Raw genomic sequence first — 22,041 nt, 5'->3', positions numbered from 1 at the left:
AGGGTTCAGGGTTTTGGGCATGGCGGGGAGAGGAGCATGACGCGCCTCGCCAAGATCAAGCCCGCATTCCTCCTCCGCAGCATCCAGGTAGTTTGATTTTCCTCCTCGCCTGCGATTCTCAGGGGATTGATTCATCGCAGCATCGATCGCTTCCCTCCCGCTCGATATTTTCCACTCCGGAATGCCAGGCTCTGGCCGTGGATGCCGCCGATGATCGGAATGCCGCGGTCTATGGCGCCGGATGGGATGCGGGTGGCGCGGCAGTGAAGATCGGGGTGTGGTGGGATTTCGAGAATTGCAATGTGCCGTATGGGATCGATGCGCATCGCGTGGGGCTCAACATTGTCTCGGGCTTGCGATCCAGCGGATTCAAAGGTCCCGTGAGCATCTCCGGCTATGGCGACATGCTCCAGCTCTCGCGAAGTGTCCAGGAGAGCCTCTCGGCCACTGGAATTCGTCTCCATCACGTACCATCAGGTCCAAAAATTCTCTCTTTTCTTTGCTTACGTTTTTCTTCTTTGTAACTCCAGGTGGGAAGGAGTCGGAATCGAGTGACAGAGCATTGCTCATGGATCTTATACTGTGGACGATCGAAAATCCTCCTCCAGCGCATTTGTTTCTCATATCTGGAGATCGGGACTTCTCCACAGCTCTCCACAAGCTCCGTATGAGGAACTACAACGTCCTACTAGCGTGTCCGGCGGGAGCTTACATATCTCCATCGCTCCTGGGAGCTGCTAGCCGCGTGTGGTACTGGAACAGCCTTGTGAGGGGCGAGGCGCTGGTTGCTGCGACGTCGTGGAGCATTGACGGTCCAGCTCCGAGGCCGATTCTGCCACCACTTTTGAAAACATCACCACCACCCTCTCCATCTCCCGGAGGTAGCAGTCAGGTTGATAGCGGATCCAAGTCCAGCCAGCAACACAAAATTCCTTACTTCTCAACGCCGCCATTTTCGTGTCCTCCGGTTCCTCCACCATTCTCGTGCTCATCGTCATCGTCTTCTTCGTCCTTCGGTACTGTTCCATCCGTGCTTCCACCTTTGCCTCTGTCCGAAACAGCTCCTAATATATCGCCATACTCTGTCTCTTCACCGAATTTTCCTTCCGTGTCTTCGGCGCCACTCTCACCATCTGTTCCTTCGCCGTCGCAGCCACCAGTAGGGCAAGTTCTTATGATTAAGTCGCAGCCAGCAGCAGGGCAGGTTTCCACAACCAAGCCGCAGTCAGCAGCAGCGCAAGCTTTCACAACTAAGTCCGCAGAAACTATATCGTTCAAGGCAAACTCAGTTCCCGGAAAGTCAGTGAACCCTGCTCCCGACACGAGGCGTGCTGAGAAGGCCAGCAAAACTGAGAGTATTTCGGACGTGCTTGGTCACTTAGACACGCTTTTGAAGGCTCACCCAAAAGGTTTATGGCTGGGAGATCTTCAGGCACAAATGCTCTCCCGGAAGATCCAGTTTGACAGCGATTTCTATGGTCACAAGAAACTGGTTCCATATCTTCTAACTTTACCGCGCCTTGTGAGGGTGGAGAGGCAGCTTATGAAGGACAACAAGACGTGGTCGTACGTGTTCTTCCCGTCGACGGCTCCAGCGTCGGATATGAAGAGCAGCAAGAGAGCCGAGTATCCGATGGAGGTTTTAAGTCAGCTGAATGACCTCTTTCGTCAGTATCCAAAGGGAATATGGCTGGCCGAGCTCCATGCCCAACTAGTGGCGAGAAACATACGTTTGGAGCCCAACTTTTATGGACATGCGAAGATCGTCCCTTTCCTGCTAAGCCTGCCAGAGATGGTGAAGATCGAACGAAGATATATCAGCGACCGGTGGAGCTATATTTTCGTATGGAATGAAGAGGGGAGTGCGAAGCTAGAACTTTCAAGAACAGTTTACAGGAAGCATCTCCCAGTTAAGAGAGGGGTTGTGATATCGGCTTCGAAGCTAGAAGGCAAGACTGGTGAAGCTGATGAAAATAAGCAAGAAGCTTCTTTGCAAGGCACAGAAGACGCCGTCGCGAAGGTATCCAAAAATGCTGAAGCTGCTAAAGAGGGAATCCCTCTGCAAGGCAAAGCTGACGCAACTGAGAAGCACGAAAGTGTTTCTTCCGAGCCCTTCGTGGAGGAAACAAAGAAAGATTATGCTCTAGTAGCGGTAGAAGAGCAGACGACGACACTTTACTCTTGGCTATCAGCATCAGTTTCCGGTTTCTTCAGAAACATATGCCGAAGGTGGTTGTCGCCAAGGGATAAAGCTGAGACACTGTGCATCGAGAAAGGGTGTGACAACGTAGAGAGTATCCCCGCACAACAGGAACAAACAGATTTGGAAGCCTCTCGTTCTCAGGAAAAGCTTGGTCGCAGATCGCGTAAGCGTGTCAAGCGTCCTACTCGCAAGCTGGCTTCCAAAACCTTCGGACTTACACGCTCGGAAGTACTGGCGAAACAGCAGGAGGTGGCAGATTTCTTGGGAACCTCTCAGGAAATCACAGCAGAGACACTGGAATTATCTGTCTCGGGAACCTCTCAGGAAATCATAGTAGAGACACCGGAATTATCCGAGCAGCAAACAGTCGCGGACCAAGGGATGCATGTAACATCAGTCTACGCTTATAGCGAGGAGCGTCTTGTAGAAGACGAAGTGACAATTCTGATCGAGCAGGGGGAAGAAGTTCTGTCAGCCAACGAGGACATTCCCAGCTGTGGCACCGAGGACTATGCTGCTCTGGACAGGCAAGAAGAAGTTTTCCCTGACAACTCCAGCCGTGGTACCGAATTCAGTACGAACGATACCGAGGCTGAAACGGACACGCAACGCGCAGTAACGGACGAACATCAAGAGCGGGGACTTAATCTGCAGCAACTATCCGTGAACTACGAGCAGGCACCTTGCACGATCGGCATAGACACTATCGAACAAGACGATGTAGATTCATCCGGCCGCGAGAAGTTGGCGGCCAGTGAAACCACGTCCTTGCCAGTAGAAGGAAATTATTTCTCTGCGGTGAACGAGAGAAAACCGCCTGAACAGTCCATTGACACGGATAAAGTGCTCAAGCTGTTCCAGTGTTATACTGGAGATGCTGGAGCTAAAGCACAAACACCGGCTGATGATCTTGCCAATAAGGTTCTGGACTTGCTGGAGAGATCAATAAAAGTGGACCAAGGATCTACATACAAGGTACTTATTGTTTACTTTCGCTTCAAACGTTTGTAATTCTTTTTTCTACGCAGAGGCGCTCGTCCACACGCGCATCAGGCGAGAGCTCAAATGTACGAAACCGTTCTTTTTCTATCCCTCAGCTCGTTTTCATGCTCTGTTGATTTCTAGGTACATAGAATGACCGACATCAATCTTAAGGAGTGTCGAACGATTAAGGTAGCATTAAAGCAGTACATTGTTGGAGACTGATGTTATTGCTAGGATGAGGTACAAGACGAACTATGCCGCTTGGGTCCTGTTTGCCAGGGCCAAGAACTAGAGGCGACGATAGAATTAGTGAAGGCCGTGAACATTCATGGAAGTATCCAGAACAAGAACAAGGTAAATTCTTTGGATAATCCATGTGGATAACGACGATGGCTTTTGTAAAGGTTTCAGAAGTCGTGGTCGCAGCACCAAAACCAAAGAGACAATCTAAGGTCAGTTGAAGCGAAACAAGTTGAGCTTACACGGATTTCTTTCTACGTAGAAGAAAACGCGTGCAGTTCCCGAAGTTAATGCGACTACATTGGAATTTCCAAACGAAATTCAAGTACAGGAGAGCAAAGACATTCGAGGTCTAATGGAAGGTGATTTCTTGCAGCCGTCTAGTGCAGCAGAATGCCAACTGAACGTGGATTCTGGTGGGCATCCTAACACATCCAAGGTGAGTGAAATTGAATCTATAATCAAAGATGTTTCTCACAGTGTTTTTGTGGTTGTAAAGAGAAAACCCAGGACCAAGGCTGGAAAGAGCTTGGAAACTCAAATGCCAATTTCTGACAACAACGTAGCACTTCTCAAGAACTTGATACGAGTTTCGTTCTAATTCACCCGGTTTGCAGGTTGTGGGAGAAGTCACTACTGCTAAGCAAAAAGACGATGCTTGCAAGCCACCAAAGAGATCATATAAGGTACGCTCTCCAAACATTTTGACAGACTTGATGAACTTCTTCTGTGGCCAGAGAAAGGGAGACAAAGCAGCCCCTTATGTAAACAGTAACAACGAGAACATTTCTCTGGTAGCGGCAGAGCCGGACTCTCAAGAAGAGGTCATAACTTTATAGTTTCTTTCTCTTTTTTCAACATTTCTTTCCTTGCAGTCACATCCAGTGAAGGTAATCAAAAGAAAAGCAAGGAAACAAAAGGAGGAAGAGGCTCTAACAGCATGACTGTCAACTTAACGCGGCTCGAGGTGTGGACATTCAATCCTTTGGCTTGTCCACCTCGCTCTGGTTGGCAAAGAACCTCTCGTATCCAAATTGCAACACCAAGCTCAGCAGGAGCGCCGAGTAAATACCAACCTTGTACAGCTCCTCGCCAGTCGCAATGGCTTCCACGATCGTCAGCGTCAGCAGTATAGCAAGAGCGGCATACACCGTGATCCTCGACGACGATTTCGCAGCTCGCTTGGTCACCTTCTCGACTTTCTTCGTCTGCTCCTCCATCAATTGACGATTGGCCGCCGGTGGCTTCCTCGATTTCTTGAGCGGCTGATAGAGCGACTTGAAAAAAAGGCCCTCGCTCCTGTCCTGGACGAGCTTCTTCTCAAACTCAGCGAATTCACGCTCGTCGGCTTCAATCTGTGCTCTGCTTTGCGCCATCTCTTGCTCGAGCTCGCCAACATCGGCTTCCATGCTCTCAATCACCTGAGATAGAGAGAGAGAGAACATGATAACTATCGAGAAGAATCAAAACGTTTTCACCTTGGAGCCAATCTCCTCCAGGCCTTTGTTGACATCGTCGGCAATCCTCTGGTACTCGTCATTGGCTCCATCCGCGATGTTCTTGAGCAGCTCGGCCTTCTCCTTGACAAACTCGTCCACCTCAATCTGTCCCTTCTGGAGCCTCACTATTTCCACCAGAGCATCCTGTGCATTCTTATCCCCTCCATCTTCACCACCACCACCACCACTGCTGTACACCTTGCAAAAACTCCTGCTCAACGAGAAACCACTGTTGCGTGGCTTGCAAATCTGGAACGAAGCCGGCGAGCTGTGCTGGAGCAGCCACAACCTGTGTCCAGCCATCGGCTATCTCTCTCTCATCGGCTCTCACCGAGGTTCGATTCCAAGCCGCTTGCAGCTGAAAGGATGTTAAGTTAAGCTATTGATGAGGACAAGGAAGAACAACACAGATGAGGGAATCAGAGGGTTCAGCAGAAACCGCGAGCATGGCAGAGGCTTCCGCTGTCCAGGGTAAGATATACAGCATTCGGGGCCACAGCCCTTTTGCACCGGGAAGTTTCACCACTCCAGCCCGGTCTCGCTGCTTTAAGTACTCCTTGAAATGGAGAAACTGTGCAAGAAGAAAGTAGTGAGGAAAGAAATGAGCAAAAGGACTACGATCTTACCCCATTATAGTTTTCTCCAGACGCGGGAGAAGCGTGCAACCTGCATACCTCGCGCTGGAACACACAGAAATCAAATGGAAAAGTGAGCGAGAAGCTCTCTAGTCTTTAGCAACACTTGCCTCGTTCGAAGGAGAGGTGTTGAAAGTTTGTTTCAAAGACCTCCAGTCCGCTCGTTTAGTGACATCTAGTTTGTCTGGCCACCTGCATGGAAACAAACTAGCTTTGAGCTCCAGAAAAATATACGAGAAGCTTACCCGCGAAGTGGACCGCTTGAAAAATCCTCTCTGCAAAGCATCACTTCGCAGTACTGGAGCCCGCTCTTGCAGAGTGGCCCGCGCCAGAACGACTTAGCCTGTCTGTCGCTGGGCGCTCTTGGAGGTGGCGAGGATGGTAGCGGCGGCGGGGGACTGGGTGGTGGCGGCGGTGGAGGTGGTGACAATGGAGGCAGCGGCGGCGGCGGTGCTTCGGGCGGCAAGGGAGGAACCGGAGACGCTGGTAGCATTGCCTGATCACGGTTGCCACTCACTGAAGCGTTTCTCATCGCCGGAGTCACGGGTGATTGTAGAGAAGACAGCGAAGTTGGTATACCACCGATGGTTACGGAGCAGCTCCTTCGCCGAGGAGTTAGCGCGGCCGGAGAGATTGGATGTAGCGGAGACGAGCCTTGCCAAGTCGCTGCTCGGTCTAGCTGTCCATACCCGGGAAGATTTTTTACCGGTAGTGGCGCTAGCGGAGGTGGCTGCGAGTGAAGCTTTCCCGGTACTGGACTGCCTATTGTGCTAGCAACGCCCGGGGATGCCTGCTTCCTGTTGTACTGAAAGGTTTCGTCATAAGCGCTTCCTTCCCACGCATGCGGCCTTGGCCTCGTTCGACACTCCTCAAACTCAGCCGATGGCGATCGGTAGCACTCATCCCAGGCACGAGACGCTGCTTTGTCCTGTCTTCGTGGATGGTCGCGATAGTGGTGATCGTTTGCATGAGACAACACGGAGTTACTACAGAAAAAAAAAAAGAAAAAAGAAAAAAGAAATAACTGTTAGTCCAAAACTCATGAAAAATAAGAGCTGCTCTTACCTGAACTCGATGTGAATGCTGGGGTCAAAATGCCCGGTGATGTTCTGGAGCGCTGTAGATGCTGCGTCAATCCCATCAAACTCGACAAAGCGACAAGGCCCTCTGGAATTTCGAGCACTTCGCACTTTGGTCACGGCTCCAGTACCATCGCAGGCAATATTGAAAATAACCCGCAGCTCGTTCTCACTCATGTACTCCTGGGGAACGCTTTCTGGCAAGCCAATCCAGAGTGTATTCGTCGGAACATTTTCGATGATATCGAATTTGCTCCGCCTTGTTTTTCCTGCTGGAGCCGGACTTCCCAACGAGAACTTGCTACATAAGTTCTCCAAAGTTGCCGCCACCGATGTCCCGGACGCTGTTCTTGCTGGCGGGGAGTACAAGCTATATGTAGGCGATAGCACAGACTCAGCCGGCATTTTATTCCTGTAGTCCATCACCATGGCTTGGTTACCAAATCTCGCTGCGTTGAGTCGAGCCCTGGCAGTAGCCGCAGTTTCTGAGGATCGAAAGTCTATCACGCAGTACCCGCTTTGACGTGAGAACTTCAATCCGGTGATCTCACCGTACTGCGAAACTGCCGAGAGAATGTCGTCTTCAGAAACTAGAGGATCAATGCGAGCAATGCAAAGGTGTCGACTGCCAGCTTCAGTGCCATAGGAAGATCTATAAGACTCTCTACGCCGTTGCCTTACGTACACCATGACCGCGTTTGCATCTTCTGGAGAATCGTACTGGAGCAGCAAAGCGCTGGATGATATCAGTGTAACTACAGAAGCAGGAGGCTTCATCCCGGCACTTGTTAACTCGTTGAGCAGCTCTTCCTTGACAGCCTGACTGGAGATTCTTCCCACCCAGACATGGCAACTTGAAGTTGACCTTGTATCACTGTCTGCAAATCTCACTCGAAGCGCCTTCCCCCACACTGTAGAACCTTGCATTTCTTCCCGTGCGTCAACTGCGTCTCTGATGTTCTTGTACGCTACTATCCCATAGCCTTGGTCTCTAACTGTAGTAACGCTGTCCAGGTCCCCAAATATACTGAACTGCGCTTGCAGCATCGACTCCGTCACCCCGGAACTTGGCAGAGAAACCCAGAGACTTTCCGAGGCTGTAAAGACGTCCATAGCACCCGGAGAAGACCTCAGCTGTGAAGCTTCGCTGTCAGAATATTTAGAATCCCGACGACTCCAGGTAGTATCTTCCATCCGATCGGACGGCCTTTCAATGGTGACACTTCGTACTGATCTTCTTGGACGTGATTCCTGTTCCCTGTACCATCCATCTGCGTCTGGACTATATCCTCTGCCTGTTCTGTCCACAGCACGCACGGAACGTGAGCAACTGTCACCTTCGTCGGATAGATTAGTGACGACGAGACGGCTTCTTGATCTGCTTAGCAACCTCTCCTCCACTGGCTCTTCGTCGAGTTCCAAGTCTGACGGTGTAAAAGTCCGCAGTGACTTGACCAGTGCCAGTAGCTTAGGGAGACATTCCCCCACAATGTCAGCCTTTTCGATCTTTCGGAACATTCGGACCGTAGAAACAATCCACTTCTCCAAAGCTGGCCTCGGGTGAATGACCTGAGTGGAAAGAGAAACAGTGAGAAAAAACAGTGACTCAAGCGAAAGTATCTACCTTCGATACGAGGCCGGACGTCGCAGGCGATGGTTTCTTCTCCGTGTCTGTGTTCTTCTCGTCTATTTCTTCCACTGCTATCTGCGCCAGAAAGTGTAGAGCATGCTTGCGTTGCTCTGGAGCATCGGCACGGAGAAGCTCAAAGCAAGACGCAATCACGTTCTCCGGGTCGTTCCGGAAAAGCTTTGACATCGACTCCGAGAGCACTTGGCCGATTTTCCTGCCACCGGCGCTTGAGCTTGAGCTTTCTTCATCTTCTTCGCAGAGAAGCTCGTTCCCATTCAGCTGGCAAAGCAGATATGACGCAATATTCCGGCAAACTCCAGCACACATGTCACCCAGTCCCAGAAACGAGCCAGCCACCGTGTTAGCTGCTATGGACAGTTGCACCAGCCCAGAGAAACAAGCTTGTGCTGTTTCTGCGATTACATCATCGTGAGCCTTGTCATGCACGAGAATAGAGCTAGTCCAGTCACAAATCTGCAAAATTACCCTTGCAGCCGCGTCAAGAGCAGTCGGGCAGTAAACTGCGTAGCGCGGGATTATCTCCGCTGCAATCCGACGAACGCTCGAGCAACCTGGAAAAACACCAAACACAAACTTTAGACCATCAAAAGAAAAAAAAAACTAAACATCTAGATCTAGACAAGGAAACAAGCGCAACAAGGAAAAAAGAAAAGAAACTAGAGACGAGGAAAGCTCAAAGAAAAGTTCTAGACAAACCTGACAAGCTCGCTCTCTCTCACACAGACTCTCTCTGGAGGATAGAATGCGCACCATTAGCGAGCTTCAAGAGAGTCCCATAGGATTTCTCCAGTTCGCGGTCGAGCTCACGTCCAATGGTGGGGTGCCTGGCCAGGCACGACTTGAAAGCCCTGTAAGCCCTGTAAACGCTGCGAATCTCGCCGCGGTGCCGCCTCTTGACGACCTCTTCCTCCTCCATTTTGGCCGCGGTCGAGATCGTCCCCCTGTCTAGCTCCTCGTCTCCTTCGTTAGCGCTGGCCTCGCCTTCTTCCAGCTCGTCGTCTTGCTGCTGCGGCGGAGGTGGAGGCGGCGGAGGCTCGGGACTCATCTCCATGTCTTCCGATGGATCATACCTGGGAGAGATTTCGGGAGGAGATGGATTCTTCACCGCTTCCTCATGCCGCCGCTTCTTGAGCGCCGGCTCCAGCTCCGCCATAGCTCGTCCACTTAGGGCTCCTAGTTTGCTGGAGTGGAGAAGAGAATCGAACTCCTCACCGAAAACATTCCAAAAATACCCTCAAAACTGGGATTCGAACCCGGGACCTAGAATCTTGGACTTTTGGCGCGCTTTCCCCGTTATAAAAACCCCCAAGAACAGATGAATCGATAGAATTTATTCTAGCATTCACGAAGAGGATGAGTTCTACCATGAAGTTTCTAGCTCTAGCTCTTCTCTCGATCGCGATGCTCGATCGATTTGCTCGCGGGGACCTCGATCTCCCTCCTATTCCCCTGGAAGCGCTCGCTCCTCTCACGGGCGGGATTCCATTGCTGGGCGAGTGCCTGGTGGGCGATGTCGAGGTTCCAGCCAAGTGCCTCGACGTCTCCCTAACGCAAGAATTTGTCACGGATTGCTGCGCGGCGCTGCTGGATCCGCCCATCCTGCTCGATTGTTCTTGCGAGGTGATCCAGCTGCTCGAGTCATTGGATCTGAACCTGGCTTGCCTCCAGAAGCTTTGCCCGGCCAGTCCTCCAAAGTGATTGCCATGAACTCCAGGTAAAATTTGTGGGAGTGATCGTAACTAATAACTGTAAAACTCTTTGCTCTCTTGTTCTTCTATTTCTCTTTGGTGAGATCGAATTCATAATAAATTATATGGTTTTACCTGATATTCTGTTCTACTCAAACCTTTAAGAGTTTGATCAAAACTATATTATATTCTCGAACTTTTTAGGTCTTTACCAAAGTTTAATGGGTTGTAGATTTTAGACACGTGGCGGACTCTGGGCCGCTCGATATTGTGACGCTCTCATTGTTCTTCCAGAAGAGTTCTTGCGAGGGAATCGAATGTGAGTTTTCTAGCCCTTTCGCGTCTAGATTTGCGCCAGGCGCGAATGCTGCCGCTAGCAGCGGCATCGTCATCCAGCGAATTTCGCATGCGCGCCGCTCGCATCGGTGGATTCAGGGCACTCGAATGCTACTGCCAGGGCGCGGGCTCGTCCAGGTCCAGGCAGGGCAATGGCAAGCGCAGATTTGGGGCTGGGAGTAGCAGCAGCGTCAAGAGATCGCAATCGAGTGAGAGGAATGAGAGGATTCTTGGAAATCAGGGCTTTGCGGGATTGGCGGCGCTACTCCAGCAGCGTGTGGTTGAACAACCGAAGAATAACGCACGGCAAAATCAAGAATCTCCGCGGGAGAGCAAGGAAGTCGCCGTGGAGAATGTTTTCACCAAAGCTTTCAAGGGTGATCTCCCAGGCGAAGACGGAGGAGGAAACGAAGTTTTAACAGCCATGAAGAAGAAGAAGAAAGTTGACAGTGTCGTGGCCAGCTTAAATGCAGAAGAAACTTCAAAGAAGAGATCTTCGATTTCGTCTTCTTCTTCTTCTTCTTCTTCTTCGATTGCTACTGCAACTTCTTCCGATCAATCAACGTTTTCAGAGGCAGTCTTGGCAGCGTTGCAGCAGTCGGCGCTCGAGCGTCAACTGCAAAAAAACAAACGACGGACCATGACGAGGAAAAATCGTCGCGGCAGTGAAGGAAGTGTCAAGAGCGAGGACCCTAAGAGCGTTATCGACGGCGTCATGAGACCGATCGTCGTAAAGCCCGAGTGGGGATCAAAGATCGAAGACCTTGAACGGAAGCTGGATCTCCTCAAGCAGCAGTATTATAAAAAGTTTTGAGGTAACGAAAGTTTCAACCTTTTTCTCAAACTTGATGATGGATTTCTCCAGGTTCTTACATTTTATTGTGTACGAAAACTCGCTTATAGCGAGCGTTTGAGAGGTAAATCTCAAACACAGAGCTCTAAGAAACTTTGGATGTCTTTTCAGCCATGAACTGGACGGTAAACTGGAGCAGGATCTTCGCCTGATCAACCTGTCCTTCCATGTACTCGAAGCCATGCGCTGCGTTCTTGAGGAACAAGAGCAGCACGTCTTTGTTAAGACTTTTCAAGAGGTTGAAGTACTCGAATTGTCTGTCCTGGAGAGAGCCCCGGCCAGGGACCACGAGCAGAGCCCGTGGAAACTCGGCCTCGGACAGACTCTTGGCCACCTCGTCCCCAAAAGGATTGGAGAAGTGGTGGTTTCTATCAGCTCCCAGCGGCAGACAATACTTCCAGAGCTCGTCAAGCATGCCAACGGGTGCAGCCATGTCCGTCTTCTCGAGCTCCACCTCCGAGGGAGTCCGTTCCTCGCCACCGAAAAGCGGATTCACTAGAATCAGGCCGTGCACGGGCAGCGACTTTTCTCTCCGGCCCAGCATGACGTGGTGGATCAAGTTGGCTCCAGCGCCCTCTCCCATGAGGAAACACTGCGAGAAATCTGCCAGGGACACGATCCAGGGATCCAGGGGCTCGTCCAACTTAAACGAGTGAGAGGAATCCTTGTGACCAGCCAGCCACTGGAGAACTCGAGCCCCATCTTCGTAAGCCGCTGGAAGCCGGTGCTCGGGAGCTAGCCTGTAACTGACCGAGACAACCAGCGCGTGTGCTGCTCGAGCCAACTTGGCGCAGAAGTTATGGACGTAGAGAGTGTCGGCGGTCCACATACAGAAGCCTCCTCCATGGAAGTAGACGATGATCGAGAGGGTTGAAGCCTTACAGGCCGAGTGAGCGGCAGGGAGGAAGATTCTAACTTGGAGGCCGGTGCCGCGGTCTACGAGCACATCTCGCGTGAAGCTACTCGAGTTTGCAGCTATGGAAGGAGAGAGGATATCGGACCTTATAACGGATCCATCTGGAAGAACATCGAACAATCCAGGTACTCCCGTGTAGTTCAGTGCTAGCAGCTCACTAGATTTGCAAGCAGCCATTCCAGAAGGACCGAAGGCTCGTGAGCCCAAGAAACGCTCGTGAGCCTGAAGAAGTCAAGGAAGAACAGGTCACTCAGACAAAAGTTCCATTTTTTCTTCTTTTTGGAAGCTTTGACGCACATCACGCAGAGAGACGAGAAGAGGTATGAATTATCGTTGATACGAACTAACAAAACTTGTTTTTTTTTTGTTTGTTTCTCTCACTTTTTTACAATTTTTTTTTCTTGTGATTTACAGCCACGGATGAGCAGCAGCGGAAGCACGACTATCGCTTTGTTTCGAGTTACTTCTGCTCACAGCCCTGCTCGACGAAATCTCCCTCTCGGCTAGCCGCTGCAACTCCGGCCTGTGATCTCTTCTAATGTTCCACAGCGCCTCGGCAACGCGTTTCATCGAGGGCCTGTCCGTTCGCTTGGGTGCCACACAGTGCAGCGCCAGTTCCATCATCTGCTCGATGATCACGTAAGTGTCCGGCGTGATCTCCATCCGCGGATCCAGAGCCTCGTGAAGCTTGCCTTCCCGGAACTTCTTATACGTCTGAAGAGATCAACGAAAACAGTAAAACCCGAAGAACAAAATCACGTTATGAGTGAGAGGAGAACGTACCCATCGTATGGTCACTCGCTCGTCGCCATGCCGCATGAGCTCGATGGGCCTTCGTCCGGTGATGATCTCGCACACGAGAATGCCGAAAGAGTAGACATCGCTCTTGTCCGTGAGCTGGTAAGTGTGGAGATACTCGGGGTCGACGTACCCGGCGGTGCCTTTCACTTGAGTGGAGACGTGAGTGGACTCTAGGTCCGCAGGACCGGTTCGCGAGAACCCAAAGTCGCTGACCTTGGCGCGGAAGGTGTCCGTGAGAAGGATGTTGGTGGACTTGATATCGCGGTGGATGATGGGACGATCTGCCAAGAACAACAGTGGTCTCGCGAGAATAAGTCTGGGCGGCGGCAGCGTTGTAGCGGTCTGGTGGAGAAATCTTTAAAAAAAATCGTGCTTACCAGCGTAGAGGTGGAGATAAGTCAATGCGTGCGCTACATCGATCGCGATGTCCAGTCTGGTGGCCAAGTGGAGCACACTTCCATTTTGTCCTGGTTTAGCCAAGGTCTTTAGAGGATTGAGCTAGAGAAGAAAAGTTCTTACATACCATCTAGGTGTTGGCGAAGATTTCCATTTGGGACGAACTCCGCGACGATGATCCTCTCGCGATCCTGCTCCAAGTACCCCAGGAGCTTCACGAGATTCAAATGCTCCACATTGCCCAGCATTTGGATCTCGCTCCTAAACTCCTGCGTGATTCTCGACTCGAGATTGTTCTGTGAAACCGCCAATCTTGGTTACAAGCCGCGACAGGAATCGCGCAAAAAAACAAAGAAAATTTCTCCTCTTACCTTTTTTGCGCGCTTGACTGCCACGACCGTGCCGTCGCGCAGGCGGCCCTTGTAGACCGTCCCAAACCCTCCCTGCCCGACGAGCCGATCGGCCGAGAAATTTCCCGTAATTCTCAGCAGCTCCGCCATGTCGAATCGATAGGCAATGCTCTGATCCGGCGCCTGGCGCGAGAAGCCGCCGTGGGAGAAAGAATTGGAGCTGTCGCTGAAACCGCGATTATCCGAGTGGCGCTGCGCCTTGATCGGTGCTCCATCCTCCAGCACGGCGGGCTTGAGGCAAGTCACGGATCGCGACAGCTTCCTCAAGATCATTGTCATGACACCATTCCCAAAATCGCGAAAACCTAGCTATACGAACGATATTCCACTCATACATCGAATATACCCGCGTCAACGGCTAAATATTCCACGCGCCAAATTCAAAAGTCAACGAGGGGTAAATATTCGTGGGCAAGGCAAATGAGATGGAATGACAAGGATTTCTTCGTCAATGCCATCAAATCGTGCATAGCTGCCAGGGATCTACCCGTGGCCAAGAAAATCCACCGTGAAATTCTTGGCACTAGCGACTGTAGATCAAACACCTTCCTTGCGAATCTCGTCGTCGACATGTACAACAAGTGTGGCAGCCTCGAGGATGCCGAGGCTGCGTTCCACAGCATCTCCCACAAGAACGAATATTCGTGGAACATTATGCTCTCGGCATATGCCCGGTCCGGGAATATCCGCAAGACGGAGCTTTTCTTCCAGCGGATTCCCCATCCAAACAACGTGAGCATCACAACCATGGTCATGGCACTGGGCGACCATGGTTTTATCCAGCACGCATGTAATTTGTACGAGACCATGGATTTACCTGACGTGATGAGCCAGAACATCATGCTCCAAGCACTTGCCAAAAACCGGCATTTTGACGAGGCTAAGCAAATGTACAACGACATGGCCACTAGAAATATTGTGTCATGGTGTACGGTCCTCCAGGTAAATGTGGAGTGTGGCCTAGCAGAGGATGTGGAGTATGTGTACGGACGTATGCCCCAGCACAATGAAGTGGCCCAAAGCTGCCTGATGCAAGCATATGCCCTGTCTGGGCATATTCGAAAAGCATCTAAGCTGTTTGGTGAGATGCCAGAGAAAGATGTGGTATCTTGGACAGCACTGTTAAAGACTTATGCCGAGGCTGGGATTTTGTCTAGAGCTAGGGAGGCTTTTGATTCCATGCCAAAGAGGAATATTATCTCATGGAATTGCATGCTCCAAGCATATACCAACACAGGGCATCTTTGTGAGGCCGAGACCTTGTTTTATTCGATGCCAGCTTGGGACGTCGTGACGTGGACGTGTCTCATAGTGGCATATACCCAGAACAGGAATCTTTCCAAGGCGTTGGACGCGTTCCAGTGGATGCCTTTGAGGGATACCGTGTGCTGGACGGCTGTGATGCAAGCATATGCCCAGCAAGGGTATCTACAAGAGGCCAGCGCCATGTTTGAGAATATGCCTGTTCGAGGCTCGGTATCTTGGAATGGGATACTCATGGCCTACATAGAAAACGAGGAGTTTGACTCTGCAAATAAGATATTTGTTAAGATGCCGTTCTATGACATTGTCTCTTCCGTTTCGATGCTCACGGCATATGCCCAGTGTGGGCATATTCTAGAATCCGAGAAACTCTTTGCTGGCTTGATATTTAAAGATCTCATTTCATGGACGGCTATGATTTCAGCGTACTCCACAAACGGTCGCGTCGAGGAATCTAAATCGGTGTTTACGAAGATGCCCTGCTGGGACATTGTCACGTACAGTGTCATGGTCCAGGCATATGCCCACAAGCGGCATATTCTCGAGGCCGAGCAAATCTTCCAAACTATGCCGTTCCAAGACGTAATCGCCAGGAACACAATGGTGGCGGCATATGCCCACTGTGGGCATATGCTCAAAGCACGGAGACTATTCGATGGAATGGAGGATAAGAACTTGGTGGTGTGGAACTGTATGATCGGGGCTTACGCGGAGCACGGCCCCTGGAGCGAGGGCTTGTGGCTGGCTCGCTGCTTGGATCTCGATGGAATCCGGCCAAACGACACCACATTCTCGATGATCCTCACGGGATGCAGCCACTGCGGGATGCTCGAGGGCGCGCGCGCCCAATTCCTGGCGATCCAGGAGCTCTACGCGATGGATCCCAAGCTGGAGCACTTCACCTGCATGATCGATCTGCTGGGGCGATCGAAGCGGCTGCGCGACGCGGAGGAGCTGATCCACAGCATGCCCTATCTGCCGGATCCAGTGGCGTGGACGACGTTCTTGAGCGCGTGCCGCCTCCACAAGAACCAAGAGCACGGGGCTAGGGCGTACGGAGAGCTCCTGGAGGTCGAGCCCGAGGCATCGGCGCCGTACATCTTGATCTCCAACGCATTCTAAAAGAGCGCGATCTTTGTCGATGACACGTGGCGGCGTTCCAGCGGCCAAGATTTGCTTCTCTACAGTTGGCCAGATTTTTGGTTTCTTGGTAGTACGGAGTAAATATTCTAGGCTGTGGCGCGCCGCGGCTATGGTGGACGGCGAGGCGCTAGGGCGCGCATTCGTCCAGAGGACGCCCGAGAAGTGGGAGCTCAATCAGTACTGGTACTCGGCCGCCACCATCGCCGCCATTGTCAAGGTGATCTAGATCGTCATGGATTTCTAGGGTGTGTTTGATCCGGATCTCGATCAGATCTCCCTCGCGCACAGCACAGTTTCTTCATGAAATATTGGTGTCTCCCAGGAAGTCGAAGAGCGCGCTACCAAGGCCGCGTTTCTCTCCACTCCCAGCGTCTACTTCTCGCTCAAGGATTTGCAACTGAGGAAATGTAGCTTCGTTTTCGATGTAAGGATCGTCTCTTTTCTCTTGGTTGCATTGCAAATCTTCCCTTCCACAGGTGGACGCGCAGTGGTCTCGATCGCCAAACTACGTGAAATGGGATTTCAACAAGCCCAAGGAAATCCCAGAGGCTTTCCACCATAGCTTCGATTTCGTGGTGATTGATCCTCCCTTCATCACGTCGGAGGTGTGGACCAAGTACGCAGAGGCTGCTCGATTGCTCCTAGCAGAAAACGGTGAGAGAAAAGAAATAATCTCTACTCGCGGCAGCTAAGCTCCGACATTGTCACAGGAAAAATTCTGCTGAGCACGATCATGGAGAACTCGCAGCTCCTGGAGCGAATGCTGGATGTGAAACCGCAGGTGTTCCAGCCGTGCATTCCACACCTTGTCTACCAGTACGTGTTCTTCACGAACTACGACGCCACTAACCTGGGTGTGCCCAACCCCGAGGTAGAGCAATAACATAACTTCCAAATTTTTTCTAGGGCTCTTGAGAAAGATGTCCGTCACCCTCACGATAATGTAGCCAAATTCGAGGGGCATTTTGCAATTCCTACAGAAGAGCAAGTTGGATAAAAGCAAATAATTTTGTGGTAAAACCTTTTTCATGAGTTGGTTTTTGCATGCTCTTTGGATTGGATGGTCCGTCAAGAGCTTTGTCCCTCCATATAACCCGGGCTTTCAGCCAGGGTTTTAGGCGCTCTCTCTCTCTCTCTCAGTTCCTCGTGATCCAGGCGGCATTCGCGAGCATTTCCTTCCTCATTTCGGAGTAACCTCGTCTCGCTCTGGTAAGATTGTCTCTCCAATCGATCGCTCTAAGATCTGCTTTTGGTGCTCTAGCAATGGCCGCTGCCGCTGGATCGTGCTCCATGGTGCCCGCCGTGTCCTTTGCTAGCGTCGGATCCCTTGCGAGAGCTTCCCCCGTGGTCGGATTCAGGCCCAGCGCCACTGTCTTGACAAGCAAGCGGGGTCGCTCCCTCATTTCATGCGCGGTATGCTTCTATATGCCTTTCTTCTAGTGCTCGGATTTTTCTCCAGGGGAGTGTGATCTTCTGCTTTCACAGGCAAAGCCAGAGACTCTTGCTTCAGTCCAGAAGATCATCGCCACCCAGCTCTCGATCGATCAGTCCAGCGTCACTCCGGCCGCCAAGTTCGCCGATCTTGGAGCCGACTCGCTCGACACGGTAATGGATCTTTCGCTCCTTCTTTTTGTTTTCTGACTGGATGCTTTGATTCGTGCTTTGATTCGTCTCCAAAGGTTGAGGTGATGATGCAACTCGAGGAGAACTTCAAGATCAGCCTGGGCGAGGAGGGAGCCGAGAAGATTGTCACCGTGCAAGACGCTGCCGATTTGATCGAGGATGTGATCGCCAAGCAGTGAAGAAAGCAGGCAACGCATTCTTGCGGCGGATCAATGGCATCGTTTTTGTAGTTTAATAATTCATTTTCATTACAGATCCGTTGACTGCATTTTTATTCTTTCTTATTCTTTCCTTTCTTTCTCAGTGATCGTAGGAAACCATTTTTCAATTAGAGATTGAACGTGTGCCAGAATTGTGGAAGTGTCATCAAGAGGGACAAGAGCCACCAAGGTGTAAGCAGGACCTGCAGAAGCTCTGCCTAGAGATCCAGCGAGTACAGGATACTAACAATGCCAATCCAGCTCGGTTGAGCATGGGGCCACTTAGTTTCCTCAGCCGGCTAAAAGAACACTAAGAATCCTCACAGCAAAGAGGCGCACAACAAGTCTTAATAGCCCAGGTGCCGTGTCTCCGCATGCAAACATGACGACTCCATGTCAAGGCGTTTGTTCAACAGCTCATTTAAATTATCTGCCATTCTTCTAATCCCCAATTGCGAATGCCCGTCCTCCAACCATCTCATCTTTTTATGCGACTGCCATCTAACTTAGTTGCCCTTTCATCTCCAAATTACTTGTTTTGTTGTTTCCCAACTTTGGCACATTACTTTGCTGCCACGTCTAGAGCAGTAGGAGGGAAGTTTGGTGGCAGCAACATAGACAGAATGGAGAAGAAGGCTAGGATTAAGTTGCAATCGCAATAAGATTGTTTACAGTCGACTAGCAATCAGTCTCTGAAGGAGATTAGGATTTTCTGGATAAAGTGGAAAGGGCACTGATAAATATTTAATTCTATACTCAATAGTCACATATATCATTCAATAGTCAATAGTACCTACTTGTTTTTTTTTATTGCCTATTGTGTGGCCATTGGTTGAAATTGGAGTCAGTGTTCGATCTAATTCCTAGCACAAAGGGAGCTTGAGTATCTTTATTAAAAGTTTGTATTGTTTTTTAAAGTTTTTATATTGACTTTTTTTTTTTTCTAGATATGACGTAAGAGTGTGATACATTATTGGTTATGGAAAATTTCATATTTTTGGTTCACATACATTAAATTTATATTTTATCTAAGGGAGCTTGAGTATCTTTATTAAAAGTTTGTATTGTTTTTTAAAGTTTTTATATTGACTTTTTTTTTTTCTAGATATGACGTAAGAGTGTGATGCATTATTGGTTATGGAAAATTTCATATTTTTGGTTCACATACATTAAATTTATATTTTATCTATGCATATATAAACGATCTTTAATATTTTTGGGAACTGTGCATAGTTGATTTATTGTAATACACCATTCTTAGTGCTATTAAATTAATTAATAACTCTATTTTCATTTTGGTGTTTGTAACTCCTTTAATTTTTTCATATTCTAATTAAATTCATCTCACTAACATTGTTCTCAAATGTATGTTTATGCAAAAGAATATTAATGTCTTCATTTGCACCATTCATTTATATATATATCAATTGTATTTATAAAAAATTTAATTTTTTGAGACTCATTAAAAAAGAACTTTTAATTGAATATTTTTTGATTGAGTTTTGAATTTCTAAATTTACAATTTAAATTCATCCAAAAAGTTTTATAACTAATATTAATATTTTTTTCATTTTCTCTTCTACTTTAGAGAAATTAGATATTTTGCATCAATAGATTTTTTAAATTCAAGATTAGAATTTCATGTTATAATTACTTTTAGATAAATTTATTAAAAATTTAATATTTATAAACCATATTTTTTTTAAAAGTTGAATATGTTAAAAATGAAGTCAAACAAAATTTAAGAAAAATGATAATGTAATATATTTAAATAAATATAAAATATATTATCTAAATACTATTAATAATAGATGAGGTTATATAGGTAGGTTAAATTTCTCCACTGCTTAATGAAGAATTTTGTAAAACAATGGGGATAAATAGCACTAAAATTTGTTTATCTAAGATAAAAAATACAAATTTTTGGAGTGTATTGCTAAATTTGAATAAAGGGAAGTAAATTGAAATTCTAGATGATAAAAAAAAACATTTATAATATAATGGGACAAACAGTTTGATAGGACAAATTTCCTTGTTTGGAAAGAATGTGCATAGTTTTGGTTTATGAGGTGGGGACTTTGGCCTATAGTATTTGGATTGAAAAAATGCCCATCCAAGAATGATAATCCATACAGTGAAAAGACCTGGATGCTAGGGCAAATAGAGCATTAGGAGGAAGACTTAAGCCTCTCTATAGTATCCACATGAATGTGAAGGAGACTTCTATTAGGAGTTGGAAGTCAATTTGTGAAATTATGGGAATGGATTTACAAGAAGATGTGGATATAATTCTTCATCGCAATGAGCTATATAGCCTAGAACAACAGCCATATGAGCACATGCAAAATTACATCACCAAGTTTCAGTGCAAAGTGGTGGAAATTCGATTGCTAGATCCAGAAGTTGTTATGACAGATCAAGAGTTTAATGCAATTCTGTTTAAAGGGCTTGCAATTCGTGCTATGAAGTCTCATCTTCATTATATCAAAAAGATTCCCAACATTACATAGTGGCAGATTTTTACTAAGCTCATCGAACATGAGAAAACCGTTATAGGTGAAGGCAATGTTGCTGAGTGGGACAGAATTGCCATGGTGACTTGTGGTAATCAGCACACATAAGCAGGGTGCTCCTCTATCTTTAATCGACTTGGAAATAAGCACTCCAGATAGAGGAGCACCCTGCTTATGTGTGCTGATTACCACAAATCACCATGGCAATTCTGTCCCACTCAGCAACATTGCCTTCACGTATAACGGTTTTCTCATGTTTGATGAGCTGCTGTGTAATGTTAGGAATCTTCTTGATATAATGAAAATAAGACTTTATAGCACGAGTTGCAAGCCCCTTAAATAAAACTGCATTAAACTCTTAATCTATCACAGCAGCTTCTAGATTTAGCAGTCTAATCTCCACCACTTTACGCTGAAGCCTAGTGATGTAATTTTGCACGTGTTCGTGTGGTTGCTGCTTGAGCCTGTATAGCTCACTGCGACAAAAAATCACATCCACATCTTCTTGCAGGTCCACTTCCATAATTTCACAAATTAACTTCCAATTCTCAATAGAACTCTTCTCCACATTCACGTGAACATTGTAGAGAGGGTTAAATCCTCCTCTTAATGCTCCATTTGCCCTAGCATCCAAGTCTTTCCACTCACTGTGTCATCATCGTCCTTGGATGGGCATTTTCTCAATCCAGATACCACATACCAAAAGTCCCCACCTCATAAACCAAAACTGTGCACATTCTTTCCAGGCAAAGAAATTCATCCCATCGAACTGCTCCATGTCTCTGGAGGAAGAAGACGATGCCATCCTGTCCTAGCGTCTATGGCACTGTTCGTGCCAAAAAGAATCTAACCTATTGCTCCGATACCACTCGCATTCCTTCAGTTTAGGGCTTTCTTAGTTTTCTTTCCCGCTGGGAGTGTTCTCATTCTCTATAGAGCACTAGGCCGTGAGGCTTTGCTTCTCTCATCAGCCTGCTGCAAGCGTCGGATCCCTTGTGAGAGCTTCCCCGGTGGTCGGATTCAGGGCCAACGCCATTGTCTTGACAAGCATCCCCAGCAAGCGAGGTTGCTCCCTCACGGTATGCTTCTATATGCCTTTCTTCTAGTGCTCGGATTTTTCTCTAGGGGATTGCGAGTCTTTGATCTTCTTTTTCCACAGGCAAAGCTTGCTTCAGTCCAGAAGATCATCGCCACCCAGCTCTCAATCGATCAGTCCAGCGTCACTCCGGCCGCCAAGTTCACCGATCTTGGAGCCGACTCGCTCGAGGATACTTTGATTCGTCTCCAAAGGTTGAGGTGATGATGCAACTCGAGGAGAACTGCAAGATCAGCCTGGGCGAGGAGCGAACCGAGAAGATTGTCACCGTGCAAGACGCTGCCGATTTGATCCAGGATGTAATCGGCAAGTAGTGAAAGCGTTTTTTTTGGCGGCATCGTTTTGGCGGATCTCACCGAGATTCGTTGACATATTTTATTCTTTTCCTGTGATCAATTTTCAACTTTTTATAGTAGAGCAAACATTAATGTCTTGTTAATTAATCCTCTTCCTGTTAGTGTGCTTTGTTTCAACCTCACAAAGGATGGATGTCTAGAATCTAACAAAAATAA

The 22,041-nt window shown here is 48.5% G+C and overlaps 9 protein-coding genes across 14 annotated transcripts; 5 read left to right on the top strand and 4 right to left on the bottom strand.

The window, feature by feature from the left end:
- The first annotated feature begins 10 nt into the window (after positions 1–10).
- On the top strand, positions 11–4,904 carry LOC9653493. 2 transcript variants are annotated; one of them, XM_024659507.1, is made up of 12 exons: positions 11–87; positions 141–477; positions 531–3,178; positions 3,232–3,270; positions 3,329–3,376; positions 3,422–3,541; positions 3,592–3,639; positions 3,693–3,866; positions 3,927–3,989; positions 4,045–4,113; positions 4,165–4,251; positions 4,303–4,904. In XM_024659507.1, the coding sequence occupies exons 1-12, from the start codon at positions 37–39 to the stop codon at positions 4,369–4,371; spliced, it is 3,753 nt and encodes a 1,250-aa protein (XP_024515275.1). In that variant the 5' UTR covers positions 11–36; the 3' UTR covers positions 4,372–4,904. The 2 variants fall into 2 exon arrangements, with proteins under 2 accessions (XP_024515275.1, XP_002985723.2); XM_002985677.2 differs by having other exon boundaries at positions 3,690–3,866.
- On the bottom strand, positions 4,240–5,242 carry LOC112340686. Its single transcript, XM_024659510.1, has 2 exons — positions 4,906–5,242; positions 4,240–4,848 (listed from the first exon to the last, which is right to left on the bottom strand). The coding sequence occupies exons 1-2, from the start codon at positions 5,227–5,229 to the stop codon at positions 4,405–4,407; spliced, it is 768 nt and encodes a 255-aa protein (XP_024515278.1). The 5' UTR covers positions 5,230–5,242; the 3' UTR covers positions 4,240–4,404.
- A 36-nt stretch (positions 5,243–5,278) lies between these two features.
- LOC9653492 lies at positions 5,279–9,487 on the bottom strand. 2 transcript variants are annotated; one of them, XM_024659508.1, is made up of 7 exons: positions 9,042–9,487; positions 8,265–8,842; positions 6,627–8,209; positions 5,807–6,547; positions 5,672–5,753; positions 5,553–5,606; positions 5,279–5,497 (listed from the first exon to the last, which is right to left on the bottom strand). In XM_024659508.1, the coding sequence occupies exons 1-7, from the start codon at positions 9,442–9,444 to the stop codon at positions 5,306–5,308; spliced, it is 3,633 nt and encodes a 1,210-aa protein (XP_024515276.1). In that variant the 5' UTR covers positions 9,445–9,487; the 3' UTR covers positions 5,279–5,305. The 2 variants fall into 2 exon arrangements, with proteins under 2 accessions (XP_024515276.1, XP_024515277.1); XM_024659509.1 differs by lacking the exon at positions 9,042–9,487 and having other exon boundaries at positions 8,265–8,683; positions 8,757–8,842.
- Positions 9,488–10,161: 674 nt separating this feature from the next.
- On the top strand, positions 10,162–11,430 carry LOC112340711. 2 transcript variants are annotated; one of them, XR_002990240.1, is made up of 3 exons: positions 10,162–11,130; positions 11,181–11,232; positions 11,280–11,430. XR_002990240.1 is itself a non-coding variant. In XM_024659561.1 (2 exons), exon 1 carries the CDS (start codon positions 10,344–10,346, stop codon positions 11,127–11,129), a length of 786 nt encoding a protein of 261 aa, XP_024515329.1. In that variant the 5' UTR covers positions 10,162–10,343; the 3' UTR covers position 11,130; positions 11,181–11,330. The 2 variants fall into 2 exon arrangements, 1 of the variants encoding a protein (XP_024515329.1); XM_024659561.1 differs by having other exon boundaries at positions 11,181–11,330.
- On the bottom strand, positions 11,237–12,351 carry LOC9653491 (carboxylesterase 1). The gene has a single exon (XM_002985575.2). The coding sequence runs from the start codon at positions 12,259–12,261 to the stop codon at positions 11,254–11,256; it is 1,008 nt and encodes a 335-aa protein (XP_002985621.1). The 5' UTR covers positions 12,262–12,351; the 3' UTR covers positions 11,237–11,253.
- Positions 12,352–12,442: 91 nt separating this feature from the next.
- Positions 12,443–14,053, bottom strand: LOC9653817 (calmodulin-binding receptor-like cytoplasmic kinase 2). Its single transcript, XM_002985574.2, has 5 exons — positions 13,653–14,053; positions 13,409–13,577; positions 13,263–13,352; positions 12,868–13,166; positions 12,443–12,798 (listed from the first exon to the last, which is right to left on the bottom strand). The coding sequence occupies exons 1-5, from the start codon at positions 13,968–13,970 to the stop codon at positions 12,493–12,495; spliced, it is 1,182 nt and encodes a 393-aa protein (XP_002985620.2). The 5' UTR covers positions 13,971–14,053; the 3' UTR covers positions 12,443–12,492.
- A 25-nt stretch (positions 14,054–14,078) lies between these two features.
- LOC9653816 (pentatricopeptide repeat-containing protein At4g02750) lies at positions 14,079–17,129 on the top strand. Of its 3 annotated transcripts, XM_024659560.1 has the most exons (4): positions 16,081–16,314; positions 16,420–16,521; positions 16,574–16,751; positions 16,808–17,129. In XM_024659560.1, the coding sequence occupies exons 1-4, from the start codon at positions 16,096–16,098 to the stop codon at positions 16,978–16,980; spliced, it is 672 nt and encodes a 223-aa protein (XP_024515328.1). In that variant the 5' UTR covers positions 16,081–16,095; the 3' UTR covers positions 16,981–17,129. The 3 variants fall into 3 exon arrangements, with proteins under 3 accessions (XP_024515327.1, XP_024515326.1, XP_024515328.1); XM_024659559.1 differs by lacking the exons at positions 16,574–16,751; positions 16,808–17,129 and having other exon boundaries at positions 14,079–16,314; positions 16,420–16,542; XM_024659558.1 differs by lacking the exons at positions 16,574–16,751; positions 16,808–17,129 and having other exon boundaries at positions 14,079–16,314; positions 16,369–16,542.
- A 132-nt stretch (positions 17,130–17,261) lies between these two features.
- On the top strand, positions 17,262–18,003 carry LOC9653490 (acyl carrier protein). The gene is made up of 4 exons (XM_002985675.2): positions 17,262–17,306; positions 17,359–17,510; positions 17,583–17,702; positions 17,777–18,003. The coding sequence occupies exons 2-4, from the start codon at positions 17,361–17,363 to the stop codon at positions 17,897–17,899; spliced, it is 393 nt and encodes a 130-aa protein (XP_002985721.2). The 5' UTR covers positions 17,262–17,306; positions 17,359–17,360; the 3' UTR covers positions 17,900–18,003.
- A 2,178-nt stretch (positions 18,004–20,181) lies between these two features.
- LOC112340697 lies at positions 20,182–21,968 on the top strand. The gene is made up of 4 exons (XM_024659533.1): positions 20,182–20,387; positions 20,533–20,710; positions 21,317–21,512; positions 21,593–21,968. Exons 1-4 carry the CDS (start codon positions 20,182–20,184, stop codon positions 21,841–21,843), a joined length of 831 nt encoding a protein of 276 aa, XP_024515301.1. The 3' UTR covers positions 21,844–21,968.
- The last annotated feature ends 73 nt before the right edge of the window (positions 21,969–22,041 follow it).

The sequence above is a fragment of the Selaginella moellendorffii genome, unplaced genomic scaffold (genome assembly GCF_000143415.4).
Source record: "Selaginella moellendorffii unplaced genomic scaffold, v1.0 SELMOscaffold_69, whole genome shotgun sequence".
NCBI classification, from domain to species: domain Eukaryota; kingdom Viridiplantae; phylum Streptophyta; class Lycopodiopsida; order Selaginellales; family Selaginellaceae; genus Selaginella; species Selaginella moellendorffii.
The sequence above is the reverse complement of the archived record's forward strand: the minus strand, read 5'-3'. Positions and strand labels throughout refer to the sequence as shown.